At 46.1% G+C, this 20,000-nt stretch overlaps 1 protein-coding gene across 21 annotated transcripts in view; it reads right to left on the bottom strand.

Moving 5' to 3' along the window:
* dlg1b (discs large MAGUK scaffold protein 1b) overlaps window positions 1-20,000 on the bottom strand; it is a 175,708-nt gene that overhangs the window by 26,870 nt on the left and 128,838 nt on the right. For all 21 annotated transcript variants that reach the window (XM_078265149.1, XM_078265150.1, XM_078265155.1 and 18 more), the window contains 8 exons: window positions 17,548-17,684; window positions 16,033-16,177; window positions 10,267-10,396; window positions 9,304-9,460; window positions 8,476-8,578; window positions 5,859-5,973; window positions 5,428-5,604; window positions 4,719-4,785 (listed from right to left, as the gene is read on the bottom strand). In XM_078265149.1, the coding sequence (XP_078121275.1) occupies window positions 4,719-4,785; window positions 5,428-5,604; window positions 5,859-5,973; window positions 8,476-8,578; window positions 9,304-9,460; window positions 10,267-10,396; window positions 16,033-16,177; window positions 17,548-17,684 (1,031 nt within the window). The remainder of the gene's footprint in view (window positions 1-4,718; window positions 4,786-5,427; window positions 5,605-5,858; window positions 5,974-8,475; window positions 8,579-9,303; window positions 9,461-10,266; window positions 10,397-16,032; window positions 16,178-17,547; window positions 17,685-20,000) is intronic.

Below are 20,000 nucleotides of genomic sequence, written 5' to 3'. Positions count from 1 at the left end.
GCGTGGCGTGAGCGTCTCAGCTGCGTGGCGTGAGCGTCTCAGCTGCGTGGCGTGTCAGCTGTGTGGCGTGAACGTGTCAGCTGCGTGGCGTCTCAGCTGCGTGGCGTGTCAGCTGTGTGGCGTGAACGTGTCAGCTGCGTGGCGTGTCAGCTGCGTGGCGTGTCAGCTGCGTGGCGTGTCAGCTGCGTGGCGTGTCAGCTGCGTGGCGTGGGCTCCCATGGTAACAGGTTAGAGCGTGCACACTGCCTGCGTGACACGCACGTCTCAGGCGCTGAAAACGCGTGTTTGCTAGAAATAGAACCGATGGCTATTTTTCACGCCACACGCCAGCGCGTTGGAAGCGTTTCCAGACAACACAGAACACGAGAAGATGTTCATATGTCATTTAGACACAAATACATATTAATAAATGACATGTTGATGTTTGAAAGTCTATTTCACCGTCAATCCTGCTGACGCTGTCTTTGCTGTAATCAGATCAGTATATGTTTATGTTTATGTTTATGGGAAACATACATGTGTTACAAGGCCAGCAGCAGCAGCGCTGCGTCAGACACGGTTCAGGTGTGCAAAGACGTAGAAAACGCCACGCAGCTGAAGCGCCACGCTCACGCCACGCTCACGCCACGCAGCCAGTGTGCAGGAGGCCTGACAGACAGATTTCTGCTACCCATGATACCTTGGGTGAAATATGGGCACTAACACTTCTTTTCATGCTAAAATGCTGGCGGTATTTACCGGCTTCCTTTCGCCGACTCTTGTGACAAAGTAAAAGGTTAAAATGATATCGTTTAATGTTGCCGACTGTCGTTTTTTAAACCCATAGAGAGGATCAATAAGATTGATCCCGTTTGAATCAATCTAGATTAAAAACCAAAACAGCTGGAGAGTTTTTTACTTTTTGCAGCAGAAAGCTGAGGTTTCGGTGTTGCGCGCCATTACGTCGTACTCTCCCGGTGATGCCATCACGTTACGTGACGTCCGGTCAGGGAAAACAGCGTGGCACCATATGTAGTGCAGATGAAACTACCAAAAATGCCTTTACACTCCGTGAGCATATCTCAAATATGTGGAGTGTCTAGTTGCCGGTATCGGAGGAAACACAAACCTAGTGTCACTTCTTTCCCACGTTTTTGTCACTTCTTTGTCACTTCTTTGTCACTTCTTTGTCACGTTTTTGTCACTTCTTTGTCACTTCTTTTGTCACGTTTTGTCACTGTCACTTCTTTCCCACGTTTTTGTCACTTCTTTGTCACTTCTTTGTCACTTCTTTGTCACGTTTTTGTCACTTCTTTGTCACTTCTTTGTCACTTCTTTGTCACGTTTTTGTCACTTCTTTCCCACGTTTTTGTCACTTCTTTCCCACGTTTTTGTCACTTTTTGTCACTTTTTGTCACTTTTTGTCACTTCTTTGTCACTCTTTGTCACGCTTTTGTCACTTCTTTGTCACGTTTTTGTCACTTCTTTGTCACGTTTTTGTCACTTCTTTCCCACGTTTTTGTCACTTCTTTGTCACGTTTTTGTCACTTCTTTGTCACGTTTTTGTCACTTCTTTGTCACTTCTTTCTCACGTTTTTGTCACTTCTTTGTCACTTCTTTCCCACGCTTTTTTGTCACTTCTTTGTCCCACGTTTTTGTCACTTCTTTTACACGTTTTTGTCACTTCTTTGTCACTTCTTTGTCACTTTGTCACTTTGTCACGTTTTGTCACTTTTTGTCACGTCTTTGTCACTTCTTTCACGCTTTTGTCACTTCTTTGTCACGTTTTTGTCACTTTTTTCACTTCTTTGTCACTTCTTTCACGTCTTTGTCACTTCTTTCCCACGTTTTTTGTCACTTCTTTGTCACTTCTTTCTCACGCTTTTTGTCACTTCTTTGTCACTTCTTTCCCACGTTTTTGTCACTTCTTTCCCACGTTTTTGTCACTTCTTTCCCACGTTTTTGTCACTTCTTTGTCACGTTTTTGTCACTTCTTTGTCACGTTTTTGTCACTTCTTTCCCACGTTTTTGTCACTTCTTTGTCACGTTTTTGTCACTTCTTTGTCACTTCTTTCTCACGTTTTTGTCACATCTTTTGTCACTTCTTTCCCGACGTTTTGTCACTTCTTTGTCACGTTTTGTCACTTCTTTGTCGCGTTTTTTGTCACTTCTTTGTCACGTTTTGTCACTTCTTTGTCACTTCTTTCCCACGTTTTTGTCACTTCTTTCCCACGTTTTTGTCACTTCTTTGTCACTTCTTTCCCACGTTTGTCACTTCTTTCCCACGTTTGTCACTTCTTTCCCACGTTTTTGTCACTTCTTTGTCACTTCTTTCCCACGTTTTTGTCACTTCTTTGTCACGTTTTTGTCACTTCTTTGTCACTTCTTTCCCACGTTTTTGTCACTTCTTTGTCACGTTTTTGTCACTTCTTTCCCACGTTTTTGTCACTTCTTTGTCACGTTTTTGTCACTTCTTTGTCACGTTTTTGTCACTTCTTTGTCACTTCTTTGTCACGTTTTTGTCACTTCTTTGTCACGTTTTTGTCACTTCTTTCCCACGTTTTTGTCACTTCTTTGTCACTTCTTTCCCACGTTTTTGTCACTTCTTTCCCACGTTTTTGTCACTTCTTTGTCACGTTTTTGTCACTTCTTTGTCACGTTTTTGTCACTTCTTTGTCACTTCTTTCTCACGTTTTTGTCACTTCTTTCCCACGTTTTTGTCACTTCTTTCCCACGTTTTTGTCACTTCTTTGTCACGTTTTTGTCACTTCTTTCCCACGTTTTTGTCACGTTTTTGTCACTTCTTTCCCACGTTTTTGTCACTTCTTTCCCACGTTTTTGTCACTTCAGTTTCATCGCTTACCAAAAGAAGAGAAAACCTGAACTACTGACTTCATGTCTCTGTGTCAGCTTTTGGAATAAACTCCGATGTACTGATGCTTCTTTAAGCAGTTGAGCGACCTGCAACTTTTGGTTTTTCTGGGTCAAAATGTAGAAGAAAATCCCAACGTTCTGTCGTCTTTTTTCGACACTTTTTTCGCGAGGTTTCTGTCAATATTTCTGTGCTTTTTTCATGACATTTTTTTTCAGGTTTTTTCCCACATTTTTTCCCACGTTTTTGTCACTTCTTTCCCACGTTTTTTGTCACTTCTTTCCCACGTTTTTGTCACTTCTTTGTCACTTCTTTCCCACGTTTTTGTCACTTCTTTGTCACTTCTTTGTCACGTCTTTTGTCACTTCTTTGTCACTTCTTTCCCACGTTTTTTGTCACTTCTTTGTCACGTTTTTGTCACTTCTTTGTCACGTCTTTGTCACTTCTTTGTCACTTCTTTGTCACGTTTTTTGTCACTTCTTTGTCACTTCTTTGTCACTTCTTTCCCACGTTTTTGTCACTTCTTTGTCACTTCTTTGTCACTTCTTTCCCACGTTTTTGTCACTTCTTTCCCACGTTTTTGTCACTTCTTTCCCACGTTTTTGTCACTTCTTTGTCACTTCTTTGTCACGTTTTTGTCACTTCTTTCCCACGTTTTTGTCACTTCTTTCCCACGTTTTTGTCACTTCTTTCCCACGTTTTTGTCACTTCAGTTTCATCGCTTACCAAAAGAAGAGAAAACCTGAACTACTGACTTCATGTCTCTGTGTCAGCTTTTGGAATAAACTCCGATGTACTGATGCTTCTTTAAGCAGTTGAGCGACCTGCAACTTTTGGTTTTTCTGGGTCAAAATGTAGAAGAAAATCCCAACGTTCTGGTCGTCTTTTTCGACACTTTTCGCGAGGTTTCTGTCAATATTTCTGTGCTTTTTCATGACATTTCTTTTAAGGTTTTCCCACATTTTTTCCCACGTTTTTGTCACTTCTTTCCCACGTTTTTGTCACTTCTTTCCCACGTTTTTGTCACTTCTTTCCCACGTTTTTGTCACTTCATTCCCACGTTTTTGTCACTTCTTTCCCACGTTTTTGTCACTTCTTTGTCACTTCTTTCCCACGTTTTGTCACTTCTTTGTCACTTCTTTTGTCACTTCTTTGTCACTTCTTTGTCACTTCTTTGTCACTTCTTTCCCACGTTTTGTCACTTCTTTCCCACGCTTTTTGTCACTTCTTTCCCACGTTTTTGTCACTTCTTTGTCACTTCTTTCCCACGTTTTTGTCACTTCTTTCCCACGTTTTTGTCACTTCTTTGTCACTTCTTTCCCACGTTTTTGTCACTTCTTTCCCACGTTTTTGTCACTTCTTTCCCACGTTTTTGTCACTTCTTTCCCACGTTTTTCAACGTTCTATCATCAGTTTTCCTTTAGATGCTATAACGATATAGATGAATAAAACGCCCACATTCAATGAAAGTAGTGGACTGATCATTTATTTTACTTGTGAAGAGCGTTGTAGGGAACCATCCACGTTAGTTTGTTTTAAAATGTGGTTAAAAAAAACCCCAATTTCTGATATGGTTTAAAAAAAAAAAGTATTAAGTACCGATACAGAGTAGTCGGAGTTTCCCAGCTCGTTCATCGCTTCACGTTGTTGACAACAGAAATATTAAAGCAGCTGAACGTGCTACTGTACGTTATCCTTCCGCAGTAGACGTTTAAGTTTAGTTCAGACCGCCAACTCTCGCAGAAGCCGGTTCAGTGAAAGGAATAACAGGAAGTTGTGTCCATAACTCATGCAAGGTATCACAGAAGTAGAAATAACGTGTAAAGAAATAAATAGAAAGACATAGCTGCTGCTGTGAAACACTCACCCCTCTGTCTCGAGACTTTGCGTTGAACTTGACCGTCTTTAATCTCGCTCTCTCCTTCTTCTCCACCCTGAGGGCGGAGAGGACACAAGGTCAAAGGTCAGCAGACGGTCAGCACAACGGCGGGAGGTTTATCACCGCACAATACACTGATGCTTCGACGGCAATACGATATTTGCTGATATCACAAAGTCTGCCGTACAATATCTAATTTACTGCCGCTGTGTCTGTGAGAGCCCGCCCGCGTGTGAGTGTCTGTCTGTATGTCTGTGTGTGTGTGTGTGTCTGTATGTCTGTGTGTGTGTGTGTGTGTGTGTGCGTCCGTCTATGTGTGTGTGAGTGTGTCTGTATGTCTGTGTGTGTGTGTGTGTCTGTGTGTGTGTGTGTGTGTGTCCGTCTGTATGTCTGTGTGTGTATGTGTGTGTGCGTGTGTGTCCGTCTGTGTGTGTGTGTGTGTCTGTATGTCTGTCTGTGTGTGTGTGTGTGTGTGTGTGTGTGTGTGTGTGTGTGTGTGTGTGTGTGTGTGTGTGTGTGTGTGTGTGTGTCTGTGTGTGTCCGTCTGTATGTCTGTGTGTGTGAGTGTGTCTGTCTGTCTGTGTGTGTGTGTGCGTGTGTGTCTGTGTGCGTGTGTCCGTCTGTATGTCTGTGTGTGTATGTGTGTGTCCGTCTGTGTGTGTGTGTGTGTGTGTGTGTGTGTGTGTGTGTGACTGACCGTCTCTTGCTGGGGATCACCCCCACCTCCTCTGCCTCCCCCTGGGACGTCAGCTGTCTGGCCTGCCACCACTCGTCGTCCGAGGCGTTCACCACGTGGAGGATGTCTCCGAACTTGAAGTTGAGTCCCTGACTGGGCAGACCCGAGTCTCTGGTCTTATCGTAGTCAAACAGAGCTCTGCAACACACACACACACACACACAACTTTAAAACACCTTAAGAGAACCCTTTGGTCCGTCACCTCACCTTAAATTATTTACATTAGTGTCAGTTTTTATCAATGAAGAATATATTATTATTATTCCCGTACATTTTGATCCATGCCTGTACACATTGATTTACAGAATGACATAAAAACTAAAGAACATTTCTCAGTTGTGGTGGTTAATAAGATGTAATAAGTCTTATATTTTTGTACGTCGCTGTCTCACCTGACGTAGAGCGACCTCTTCTGACTCGTCCGCAGAGATCCCGACCCTGAGCTGATGCTGCTGTTCATCATCTGCTCTCTCAGGTCGTGGATCTTGGCCTCAAACCGACTGTACTCTGGACAGGAACAGGACGCTTAGTCAATCACAACTCCTTCTTTTCTTTTCTTTTTTAAACCTTTGCAGTCATTGTAAGGGTTTTTCCAGGACTCATATGAAGCCAGAATAATGACTAAAGTATTTGTGAAACCTCTGAACCTCGTAAGGCCTCCTGCACAAGACTTAGGGCTTCTGCACACTGCCTGCGTGGCGTGAGCGTGTCGGGTGCGTGGCGTGTCAGCTGCGTGGCGTGTCAGCTGCGTGGCGTGTCAGCTGCGTGGCGTGTCAGCTGCGTGGCCTGAGCGTGTCAGCTGCGTGGCGTGAGCGTGTCAGCTACGTGGCGTCTCAGCTGCGTGGCGTGGGCGTGTCAGCTGCGTGGCGTGTCAGCTGCGTGGCCTGAGCGTGTCAGCTGCGTGGCGTGAGCGTGTCAGCTACGTGGCGTGTCAGCTGCGTGGCGTGAGCGTGTCAGCTGCGTGGTGTGTCAGCTGAGTGGCGTGAGCGTGTCGGCTGCGTGGCGTGTCAGCTGCGTGGCCTGAGCGTGTCAGCTGCGTGGCCTGAGCGTGTCAGCTGCGTGGCGTGTCAGCTGCATGCCGTGAGCGTGTCAGCTGCGTGGCGTGTCAGCTGCGTGCCGTGGGCGTGTCAGCTGTGTGCCGTGAGCGTGTCAGCTGCGTGGCGTGTCAGCTGCGTGCCGTGAGCGTGTCAGCTGTGTGCCGTGAGCGTGTCAGCTGCGTGGCGTGTCAGCTGCGTGGCGTGTCAGCTGCGTGGCGTGTCAGCTGCGTGGCCTGTCAGCTGCGTGGCGTGTCAGCTGCGTGGCGTGTCAGCTGCGTGAGCGTGTCGGCTGCGTGGCGTGAGCGTGTCAGCTACGTGGTGTGTCAGCTGAGTGGCGTGAGCGTGTCAGCTGCGTGGCGTGTCAGCTGCGTGGCGTGAGCGTGTCAGCTGCGTGGCCTGAGCGTGTCAGCTGTGTGGCGTGAGCGTGTCAGCTACGTGGTGTGTCAGCTGAGTGGCGTGAGCGTGTCGGCTGCGTGGCGTGTCGGCTGCGTGCCGTGAGCGTGTCGGCTGCGTGGCGTGAGCGTGTCAGCTGCGTTGCCTGAGCGTGTCAGCTGCGTGGCGGGTCAGCTGCTTGGCGTGAGCGTGTCAGCTGCGTGGCGTGAGCGTGTCAGCTGCGTGGCGAAAACGCGTGCATGCTAGAAATAGGACCGACGCCTATTTTTCACGCGACACGCCAGCGTGTTGGAAGCGTTTCCAGACAACATAGAATAGGAAAAGTTATATGTCATTTAGACACAAATACATATTAATAAATGACATGTTGATGGATTCTGATAAAACAATAACATGGACTTCATTATCTCAGGAAAGGGAATTGAAATATAAAAATATTTATATTTTATATTATAAACAAATGTACAACAAAATATAGTTGAAGAACACGCCATTATTTCATTTTATCAACGGGAAACATCCATGTGTCCAGACAAGGCTAGCAGCAGCAGCAGCAGCAGCAGCAGCAGCAGCAGCAGCAGCAGCAGCAGCAGCTCCAGCAGCAGCAGCAGCAGCAGCAGCAGCAGCAGCAGCAGCAGCGGCGGCAGCAGCAGCAGCAGCAGCAGCAGCAGCAGCAGCAGCAGCAGCAGCAGCAGCAGCAGCAGTAGCAGCAGCAGCAGCAGCAGCAGCAGCAGCAGCGCCGTCAGACACCTTTCTGGTGTGTAAAGACATAGAAAACGCCACGCAGCTGACACGCCACGCTCACGCCACGCTCACGTCACGCAGGCAGTGTGCAGGAGGCCTAAATGTGTTAGTGGATGTATACTGTAGTTTGGTGCAACCATAGGCGGAATTTACAGGGGGCGGGGGGCAATAATCAAATCTGGCCAGTGTAACGCCCCCAAAAAAACCTATTATAATTTCCTTTACATAAATAACGGTTTCTGCAGGTTTCAACAAGTCAAATGTAAGACCTTTTAAGACCTTTCTGAGACTTTTATGAATGGAATTTGACTGAATGACCTTAATCACGACATAAATGTACTTGCAAAGTAAATAAAATGGAATAAAAGCGACATAGTACCCCTAACCCCCTAATCCCCTAATCCCCTAACCCAGAATGCAGAAAATCATGTGTTTGACATAATTGGGTGCAACGGAAATACATTGGCGGCATAAAGCCTGATATCTGTGTGTTGGCGTTCTCAAATTCTGCTCTCCACAGTAACAACAAACAGCTACACGCTGAAAATATTGTGAAGAAGATGTGGACGGTGCAACAAGACACAAGAGCCAATGAGGTGTAACCATGTATCAGCTCATTTACACGTTACTGTGTTGTGTCAACAGTTGACTTCATGTAATATTGGATGAGGAGTTTTCTTTTGCGGGGTACGTTCCCCCAGAACCAGTTCCTTCCTGAGCCTATTGAGCAGAGACACCGTCGCTGCGTCTGGAGCTCAGCGGGTTGTTTGTATAAAGAAATGCAAACAACCCAGAGTGTTTTTGTCTCCTATCCCAGAATGCATCTGTGTCTCACCCTCTGGTCTGTAGTGGGCGATGATGGTCACCGTCTGGCCGGCGTTCTTCAGGGCGGCGGCTGCCTGTTCGTGGGTTGCGTTACGGAGGTCCACCCCGTTCACCTGAACACAGAGAAAACAAAACGGCACAACATCAAGATTTTCTTGCAGGTTGTATTTGTGAAGACTCAGATATCGATGTACAAATCAATCAGAATAGAAAAGACTGTCGTTGCATAAGGGAGACGAGACTAAATATGTTCGTCAACAACCTATTTTCCATGACTAAGACGAGACGATGAAGAGACTGCACCAATGTCCAAAAACGCTGACTAAGACATTTAACGGTCTGATCATCTCAGCTGGACTTGTAGCCGTTATATTGTCGGCTAGTTTCATTCATAATAAAACATCAGATCTGTCATAGTGAGATTGGTTATGTCGCTGTCAGTCCCCTGCTCCATATCCTATCCACCAATCACAGCGTCCCTTGGATGAAAACACCTCTTTAGTGACCCCCCCCTCCATCCCCTGCATTGATTCTTAATTTCCCACGAAGCTGATCGCCGTTACGTGTCAGTTAAACTTCTCCTCTCCAGTCCTGTCTGTATCTGTGAGAAGTGGCGCTGTCCTGAGCTGAAAGTCTACTTCACGGCTTTATTATCCAGTTAATAGGTGCGTGTGTTCTGTGTACTGAAGTACAGTACTGGAGTACATGTACTTAGTTACATTCCAGCGCTGCTTTACAGATAGAGGTCTAGACCAAACTCTAGGATTTACAAAGACCCAGCAGTATGAACAAGTCTCTAAAAACAGGGAATGCTATCTTGCGTTGAGTGTGTACGTACAGAGACGAGTCGGTCTCCTTTCCTCAGCTCGCCACAGAGGTCGGCCGGGCCTCCGGCGAGGATGAAGGAGATGAAGATGCCCTCTCCGTCCTCCCCGCCCACGATGTTGAAGCCCAGGCCCGTCGCTCCTCTGTGCAGCACCACCTTCCTCGGCTCCCTGTCGGACCGCACAGATTATTCACTCGACACTTCTCAGGGACAGACACTGGCCCCGTGGGCCACCAAGCCCCGACATTTGGTGGCCAAAGTACAGTTTTGGTGGCCCAAATGTAAAAAAAAAAAAGACATCTAAACATGGCCTTCCTGTAACACTTCCATAAATGAGTCTAATCTAATTATTTACATATATACATTGAAAACTCAAGTTCTTTGTGAACTGTCAGCATTTCTTTGTGTGCAACATGAAATACATATACATACATATATAAAATACAATAACAGCTGCTGAACAGAACAGTGTGTGATGATCAGTGCAGAAGTTATGGTGTGTTTTTGTGTGTGTGTGTGTGTGTGTGTGTGTGTGTGTGTGTGTGTGTGTGTGTAACTGCAGGTTTAAACCAGCAGAGGGCAGACTCTCATAGCTTTATCAACCTGCTGAGGGGTAAAAACAGCTTGTGTTGTTGTTATTGATACTAATTTAATCTCTAGTTAGTTAGTTGTTTGGTCTCTAAAATGTCAGAAAATGGTGAAAAATGTAGATCAGTGTTTCCCAAAAAGCCCAAAATGACGTCCTCAAATGTCTTGTTTAGTCCACAACTCAAAGATATTCAGTTTCCTGTCCCAGAGGAGAGAAGACACTAGAACATGTTCACATTTAACACGCTGACATCACACTAGTTTACCTTAATAGTTGACAATTAATCGATTAATCTTATTGGCTTCAGCTCTAATTTCAAAAAATCCTCCCATCTGTGCGTCTGCTGTCTGAAAGCATCAGAGTGTAAAAGATGTTTCTGTGCTCACCGGGTGACGTCATCGTCTCCCAGCATGCTCTTCGGGGTCGGGGAGTAGCGTCCTGAGGACACTGGCGGGGGGAGGGGCTGACCCAAGAAGGAGGGGGGGCTGATATGGTTCTCCATGTGCTGGGAGTACGCTGCAACAGAAACACACACACACACACACACAGACACACACACACACGCACACACACAGACACATACACACACATTCAGACACACACACACACACACACACACAGTATTTAGGTCAGATATTACAATCCAGTTGCTCCAGCGATGCAGCACTCACAGAGGAAATAAAAAAAAGGAAAAACATAGAAGTTCTGAAGCTGCAAGATCAAACATTTTTGTCAGTGAGTGAAAACATGTTCCTGTCCTCCCCGACACGCTTACTTTGAGCAGCAGAGTGTCTCGGCCTCTGGTTCCTGTGCATCTGATCGTACACCTCGCCTGCACTCACCTGTCAGGCTCCTGTTACCGTCCGATTGGACGAGGCCTAGGAGCCGCCGAGGGGGTCGTAAACTAAACTAGTGAGGGAGAAACTCAACCGGGTCTGATCACAAGCCGTTAGCGGAAACCAGAGACTGTAAAAATGAAAGACGTAGTATCGGTGGCGTCACCCGTTGGGTTTGTGGACTGTTGTTTTGAGTTTGCATTTTGGTGTGAAGATTTCTGTCGAGAGGGCGGAGCTGGGGAGGATGACGCAGCCAAGCCAGTCAGTGTGGCTGTGTCTCGAAGCGCCTACTTGCACACTTCAAACACTTAGTTTTAAGTATATAGTGGAGATAACGCACTGAAAGTACCAGGATGACCCCCTAAAAACAGTCAAAATGTTCAGTGTGGAACGATGGACCCTACGTGCACTAAACGGGCGCCATCTGGACTACAAAGAAGACGAGGGACCAGGGACATCGGCAAGTTTATATTGCATGCTCCACGCCCTTGACCGGCAGCTGATTGGACGAACGCGTCACGTGGGTCTGGCTGCTCCCAAATTTCAAAACCGAGCATTATGGCGGCTCGTTCAGAACACGATCTCGTATTTTACGAAGACAGTTCACCGTAACGCGTTTCTGAAAACATTTTAAGTGAGAAATAGGCCGTGCAGCTGCTGAATCTGTCGTTTTTTTTGATCGACAAAGGTCAGTTTAAAAGATTTTCCTCAGATTTTGAGAGGTGGCGAGCCGAGCAAGCGCTGCTCATTTGCATACAGGAAAGCCCGTATTTTTGGCGGGCTGGAAAATCGCATTCACATGTGTTGCGTCCGTCGTGTTCGTCACGCTCATCCCGCTCGTCATTTCCGGTAAGTGTTCCTTTTGGGAGAATACTAACCATCCAAAGTGGGCACTACGGCAGGAAGTGGTCAGTGCACGTTAGCAATGGACTGACGGAAGTATCCAGAATGAGACACAGCCTGTGTTTACATGCACAACAGTAACCGGGGTACGGCATGACCCAAGTTAAGTAAATAACAGGCTTATGCCAGTTATAGTGCGTTCCATTTGTACTCCAAATTTGGATTTTCCGAGGTCAAAGTCGGAAACACGGCCCCCTGACCTGGGATTTCTGAAAATATGATACGGCATGGACATGGAAGGGGGCATCATTACAGAATCATTTCCTCCATTTCTTCTCTTTTACAGAAGCAGCAGCGTTGCTGTGTGGATCAGCTCGGCCACAGTGACTGAAGCCTGTGATGCAGCTCGACGCTCGCTGATTGGATTTGATGCTCGTCCTTCACGCGTCTCAACTTCAACATCAGCAGAGGAAGAAGAGGGTGGGGGAGGGGTGATAACACAGAGGCTAGGATATGTGAGGGGATGATGAGAAGAGACAGAGGAGGGTAGAAGCTGAAGGGCTTTGATGGTGACATCTCCATGGTGGCTAATTTAAGGAATACTAGTCTATATCGACGATTCATTTAGGGGATTGCTCCGGTGCTGCTGGAAATTTTGCCAGATGTCCGACACCTTCCTCTTTCTTTGTGTTGGGATTCTAACCTCTGGTGGATTTGTCATTGGAACTTCAGCCGCACAAGCTGTAGTCCCAATGAGACAACCTGTAGGGGGACCGAAGAGGGAAAAGTTACATAGTATGCCTTTAACTGCTCCTCAGATCTCTGCAGGGTAAATCCAGACAGCTAGCTAGACTATCTGTCCAATCTGAGTTTTCTGTTGCACGACTAAAACTACTTTTGAACGTACACATGTTCCACCAAAACAAGTTCCTTTCTGAGGCTATTTTGCAGAGGCACCATCATTGCATCCGCCCAAGACGATTGTGACTGGTTCAAAGAAATCCCAATAAACCAGAGCATGTTTTTCTCCCATCCAGGAATGCTGTGTTGAAACAGGAGACGTCTCTTACGTTCTAAAACCAGCCTCTGGAGACTCCACCAGCTGACTTCTCTATTGGCTGTAGAAACAGGAGACGTCTCTTACGTTCTAAAACCAGCCTCTGGAGACTCCACCAGCTGACTTCTCTATTGGCTGTAGAAACAGGAGACGTCTCTTACGTTCTAAAACCAGCCTCTGGAGACTCCACCAGCTAACATCTACATTAGCTGTTGAAACAGGAGACGTCTCTTACGTCCTAAAACCAGCCTCTGGAGACTCCACCAGCTGACTTCTCTATTGGCTGTTGAAACAGGAGACGTCTCTTACGTTCTAAAACCAGCCTCTGGAGACTCCACCAGCTGACTTCTCTATTGGCTGTAGAAACAGGAGACGTCTCTTACGTTCTAAAACCAGCCTCTGGAGACTCCACCAGCTGACTTCTCTATTGGCTGTAGAAACGGGAGACGTCTCTTCCGTTCTAAAACCAGCCTCTGGAGACTCAACCAGCTGACTTCTCTATTGGCTGTAGAAACAGGAGATGTCTCTTACGTTCTAAAACCAGCCTCTGGAGACTCCACCAGCTGACTTCTCTATTGGCTGTAGAAACAGGAGACGTCTCTTATGTTCTAAAACCAGCCTCTGGAGACTCGACCAGCTAACATCTACATTGGCTGTAGAAACAGGAGACGTCTCTTACGTCCTAAAACCAGCCTCTGGAGACTCTACCAGCTGAGTCACAATGACACCATCAGCTGGTTTGAGTCGAGCTGAGGCGGGCCGGTTCAGACCGCTGAAACTTTTCCTGCAACGCTCTACAACAGTTTTGTCTCGTTTCAAATCTCTGGTCTGAACTGGGCTTAACAGAGACATGAAGATGGGACAAAGTCGTGTCTCAAAGAAAAGTAACGTAGTTATTGAAGTTTAATCCTTTGAGGTTCCAACTAGGGCTGTACAATTAATCGGAGCTTAGTTTAGATGTAGACAGTCACAGAGGACAGAGTAACGTGAGGAAAATTCCACAACAGATAGCAGTCGGTCAGGAGGTTTACCAGTTTACCACTAAACGCAACATGTAGTCCCGTCTGTGTTGTTTTTCAGACAACAGCAGTGACCAGTGCTAGTTTGAGTCTTTTAGCTCATAGCTTTAGCTGCAGACTGTTGTACATCCCGATTTTGGAATCCTCTACAGTGAAATTCAGTCACACTACACCGTTTAGCCGTCAGCATTTTAGCCGTGTTTAATCCAGTTACTACTGTAGCTAACGCTAGGCTAACGTTAGCTGCTGTGTAACGTGTTATTAGTGTTAACTAGCGTGACATGCAGCGATGTTTTGACTGCCTCTAATGTCTGTTTTGGAGCATCAGAGCCACAGAACACAGACATGAGTGGCACCGTAATAAACATGCACCGTTAACGTCAACAGAAAATTGCGCTGCCTGTATCTATATATGTGTGGAAAGTGGTCGCACAACAGCTGAAATGGCATACTCCTTCATAGTATCCTTCAACAAAGGAGGAATGTAGGACAATATGGATGCACAATATGGATGTATTAGCAGGAATGTAGCACAATATGGATGCACAATATGGATGTATTAGCAGGAATGTAGCACAATATGGCTGTATTAGCAGGAATGTAGCACAATATGGATGTATTAGCAGGAATGTAGCACAATATGGATGTATTAGCAGGAATGTAGCACAATATGGATGCACAATATGGATGTATTAGCAGGAATGTAGCACAATATGGATGTATTAGCAGGAATGTAGCACAATATGGATGCACAATATGGATGTATTAGCAGGAATGTAGGACAATATGGATGCACAATATGGATGTATTAGCAGGAATGTAGCACAATATGGATGCACAATATGGCTGTATTAGCAGGAATGCAGCACAATATGGATGTATTAGCAGGAATGTAGCACAATATGGATGCACAATATGGATGTATTAGCAGGAATGTAGCACAATATGGATGTATTAGCAGGAATGTAGCACAATATGGATGTATTAGCAGGAATGCAGCACAATATGGATGTATTAGCAGGAATGTAGCACAATATGGATGTGAAAGCAGTTATAATTAGCCTATAAGACAATAACATTTGTTCTGGTTAAAATCAACAAATAATCGTGATAATTAATCATGATCTCAATATTGATCAAAATAATCGTGATTATCATTTTGGCCATAATTGTGCAGCCCTAGTTCCAACATCCTGAAATGATCCCCAGTCTGTTTGACTCTTTCAGCAATCAATCATCCGATCGGTTTATCACTGTCCGACAGTTGAGGTGGACATTGTTCATCCGTCCAGGATCGGTTTGTCCTTCAGCGTCTCCACTTTCCGGTTCACCGGGGGGGGAGTCGTTGGGAACAGATCCAGAGTCCGTGCTCTGAATGTGTTGGAGAGGAGCCCTGCCTCGCCTTGACTTTGAGACGTGTTGTCGTTTGATGAATGTCACTGGGAACGTCATCAGAGACTCTCTGCGGTCCCTCCTGAATTCAACGCTAATCCAGGGTCAAAGGCAGAGAGCCAACAAGTGTAGGCTACATCTGAACTTCTCATCTTTTAATGAGCCATTAGGACTGAAGAATAAGGCACATGTGGCAATCTCAAGGCCCTATCAGGCAACTATGCTCGAACAAGAGCTGTTCAGACCTTCTAGAAACTTCTATATTTCAGCGGATAATTTCTTTTTGTGGGTACATCAACTTACCAGCCCGGACACTTAAAGGGTCCTTGTTTAAAACATCACTTTTTTTAACATTTACAGTAATCCACCCACGTCGCCCTGCGCTGCGCATGCTCATACGACAGTTCTCCCGAGGTCCTGTAGCTGTAATAATGGATATATCTAATGACTGTAATTCACCATGTGCTCTATCAATACATCCATGGTTTTATCTTTTGATACAGCCGAAGGATGTATGGATGCTGTAAAGCCTGTAACGTGTATGTAACGTCATTAGCGTTTTCCAAACTGCAGAGGCTATCGGCTAGTAGCCCACATCAGCGGTAGCTAGCAGTTGAGTTCTGTTGACAACTACGCGTCGCTCGCTCAACTTACGTCACATACTCCGTTGCTCTGATTGGTTGTAGGTCTATCCAATGGAGTGCTGAGGCATTTTCTTTCCTGGTTCAAAGCCCAATGGAGCAGTATCAGACTCCTATTCTGACTAGAATCTGAGTATGACGACATCAGGCTATATGTCGACCAAAGTGTATCGGAGAAAGCTATATGAGACACGCAATAATACAGTCAAAGATATTTGACTTCTTTGGTTAAATGAAAGCATGTCAGTAAGCTCACGTTTGGCCCTTGATGGGATTCTCATTCTCCAGTTTGGCCCGTAGTGAAGTTGAGTTCGACACCCCTGTGATAAGGTGTTGATTGACAGATATAAGAAGCATGACTTACAGTTGGTGAGGTCGGGCGGGGCGAAGCTGTCGTTCATGAAGACACTGTTGGGTTTAGCCACTTTCAAGTAGACCACGTCAGGAGTGTTTTTCAAGGCAGTGACGGCGTGTTCGTGAGTCACCTCCTCCAGGCAAGCGTTGTTCACCTGAGCACAGAGAGGAGACGCATCACAAGTCAGTGACAAACTACATGTCCACCATAACACACACACACACCATCCTTTCTGCATTCTTCACAAAAAAACCTGTGCTATGTTGCTGGTTTTGTATTGTTAGGGTTAGTTTTGCTGCTGTCTGTTCCTTTACTTGTAAATAGGGTTGGGTATCCGATGTTGTTTTCCGATACCAGTGCTAAAACGATACTTTTAAAACGGGGCCAGTGCCTAAACGGTGCCTGAACCGATAGGGTATTTTACAATAACTTTGAATGCACCACAAGGCTTACTAGTTTCAAGTGAACGCACCATGTCTGTATTGTTTTTGCGACAAAGGCAGCTGCAGACGGCTTAACGTCCCGCTGTTGGATCCTCTCCAGTGAAATACAGACACCCTTTACACCGTTTAGCTGTCAGCATTTTAACCGTGTTTAATCCAGCTGCTAGCTAACGGTAGGCTAACGTTAGCTGCTGTCAAGTGAAGTGTTAACTAGCGTCGTGTGCAGCCATGCTTCTGTTGCCTCTAACGTCTGTTTCAGAGCAGTGCAGAAGGCATTTAAAGGCCCGGACACACCGAGCCGATAATCGGCCGTCTGACAGTCTGGCGAGGTCGGTGACTCGAGTCTGTTCGGTGTGCTCCGTGCCGTCGTCCGTCCGAGGGGCCGTCGGCCTTCATTTTGGCTGATTTGACATGTATAATCGGCGGGACGGGCACTGCCGGCAGTCGGACTCAAATGACCCATCTGATTGGTGGAGAGCTAACCAGGGAACGGGGAGCGGGATGAGCATGTGTAGTTTCCTCCACTATATTTCCTAAATAAAATGTATACTTTTACTCCAATACATTTCCCCTAACCATCTTCGTTACTTAGACTTAGCGAATGATTGTGGCTCCCTCCGTTGGGATTGATGTACTAGTTGTGGATAATCTAGTCCACCTGTGCAGTATTGTTTCTACATAACTTAACCCACCTGTGTGTGGAGTATTGTTTGTAATGTCCTGTGCACACGCTGAGGAAGAGCGCTGCCCGAAACGTCCGATGTGTGGTAATCCATCTGTCGAATTAAAGTCCTAGTAGCTTTACTCCTCCTATTTGTGGTTTGTAGTGATGCATTTTGGTTCGCTGAGATTTTTCTCCATGTGAAACGAAACCGACCACGTTTAGAAACTGATCAACGGATTCAGACCAGAACTAACAAACTATACGTGTGAAAGCACCGTAGTCGTTTGAGATTTCTACAGTCAATAAGTCTTTTTTGTTTTTGTTTTTTTAATGCTGAATGATTTGTTTCTAAGCACATCTCTGGTCAACACGAGACAGAAAGGACAGGACAGAGTAACGGAGAGTCAGAGGTCTTACAGCCAGCAGTTTGTCTCCGATCTGCAGCCTCCCATCTTTATGTGCAGCTCCTCCCTCTATGATCTTGGTGACGTAGATGCTGTTGTCACCCGGGATGTGCTGGTTCCCAACTCCGCCTGCTATACTGAAGCCAAGACCTGGAACACATCCGGACCCGGACCAGAGAGAGACTGTTAGAACAACCTGCCAGCAACACCGTGCACTTACACAGTTTAGATTTATGCAATATCACTGAAACATCGGCACAAATCAGGGCACAAAAGTAGTCTGGCTATCACCAGACCAAGCTCAATCTGTTAAGACTGAGCTTGGTCTGGGGAGTCTGCTGTGTGTTTTCTACTGAACAAGAGGCGGGATCAACGGGCACAGTTCAAATGACTCTGTACGCAACTGGATAGTCCTTCAACCAATCAGAGCAACGATACGGGGGACGTAGCAGCGACAGCGGCATCAACGGGTGGCTGTGCTTCGGTGGCCGCCACGTTGAATGTAAACAAGAAGCTGCTTGGTCGCTTCTCTGTCGTCAGCGTGTTAAACCCTCCAATAGCGCGCCAGATGGATAAGCCAGTTTGTGATTGGTCCCCGCAGATTTGTTAACAGAAGCAGGATAGATAAACGTACAGGTTTCCAGGGAGAAATCAAACCCCCAGCAGATCGGGCTGGCTTTACCCAGTCTAGCACAAAAGCATATTTTAGGATATTTCCGTGGAAACTGAGGCTTTGTTCATGAGCCTGGCTTCTTGTCTGAATAAGCATCAGGCCCTGGGGGATTTGAACTAAAGCTCCTCAGCGAGCGGAGACAATCCAACGACACATCCTGGCAGCAGCTACAGTTTAGTTCCTGTACCCCAGTGTTTGGAGACATTGATTCCAGCTATTAAAGACGTTTGATTCCCATTCTTTGAGAGGCTGATAACAGATCAGCAGATGGTTGCTGTCATGGAATAATATGATTCAATAATTACCTGTTCAATCTTTTTTTTTTTTTATTCACTGTAACCCGCCAAAATGACACAGGGTCCACCATACACTACCGGTCAAAAGTTTGGGGTCACTTAGAAATGTCCATTCCACTCCATTACAGACAGAATACCAGCTGAGATCAGTTGCATTGCTTTTTTAATCAGGGCAGCAGTTTTCAGATGACATCATGTGCTTACATAATTGCAAAAGGGTGTACGTGTACGTCGGGGCATTTACAATCAGCCATTTCTTTCAAACGTTGCTTCAGGAGCTCTTGTCTCTGAGACTTTTCTCCACTTCATACATGAAATGGCGGTCAATATAAACAACATACGAGTTCCAACGCAGAAGATCATTCTTTGTGTCTTGCAGAAAACACACCACTGGGTTGAGAAGGTTGTGTGCGACTGCGTGTGCGCGAGTGAGAGAGAGACGGCGGCCGCTCAGACAGCTGTTGGCGATCGGAGCGGAGTAGAAAACCTGCAGTCCACGCCGCACGGCTGACTCGTGTAACTCAACATAGGCAGCTCTAATTCATCTTGCCAGACTGCCTGAAAAAACCAAAATGTATCGCTTTGCACAGCGTCTTATAGGCTACGTTCACACCGCAAGTCTTAATGCTTTTTGCTCAGATCTGGTTTTTTGTTTGGCTGTTCATATTACCTGTATCAGATTCCAGTATGAACTGTTTGCGGTGAACTGACCAGGGATCAAAAGACCAATACCAATGACATCAGACGCAGCACGCTGCTGCACTGACGTCACGGAGGTTATGGAGGAAGTCAGCATTTCCACTTTTATTTCAAAATGTCTGTAATGTAGCTCAGCGTAAAGTCTGTCAGGGAGACTTCTATTACGTCGTCTCTCTTCTCTTTAACTGATCAGCTGGGCAGTGGGTGTTACGGTCCTGTCTACCAATCAGAATCGGGCACTTATGTTCTAACCAATCACAGCATGCTACCATGTTTTACATCTGTTCTCTCTCCTGCTTCTGTCAGTTGTGTTTTCAGACGAGAGTGCGACCCTCCTCCCCTTCTACCTCCAGGCATTTCCGACGGTGTTCTCGGTCTTCTCCCGGCTGACGGCTGGTTTTTACGTCTTCGGATTATTCTCACCACCACCACCACCAGTGTCTAGATTCCATTGGGGGATGTGGGATGTGTGTGACCCCTTTACAATGGAGTCTAATCTCCAAATAATTATGTTTGTACTTACTTGGTTATATCTTATTAATAAATGTTTGCATATCTGCAACGGAGTCTCTCCTGATTGATATGGCAGCTGTACACTAAGCCAACACTAATGAGGTCTAACGCCTCCCTCTCACTGAACGTAGCCTTACAGTCCAGAAAGAGTGCCACTGATGGTTGTTAAGGAACTGATAAGCAGAACCAAAAAAATGTTCTTCTATGGGTACTGAATTCTTGGTGTTTTGGAACCAGGTTTGGGTTCCCAACCCCCTGCCTGTACCCGCTGCTGTCTGCATCTTT

Source organism: Sander vitreus, chromosome 12, assembly GCF_031162955.1.
Source record: "Sander vitreus isolate 19-12246 chromosome 12, sanVit1, whole genome shotgun sequence".
In the NCBI taxonomy this organism is placed as follows: domain Eukaryota; kingdom Metazoa; phylum Chordata; class Actinopteri; order Perciformes; family Percidae; genus Sander; species Sander vitreus.
The sequence above is the reverse complement of the archived record's forward strand: the minus strand, read 5'-3'. Positions and strand labels throughout refer to the sequence as shown.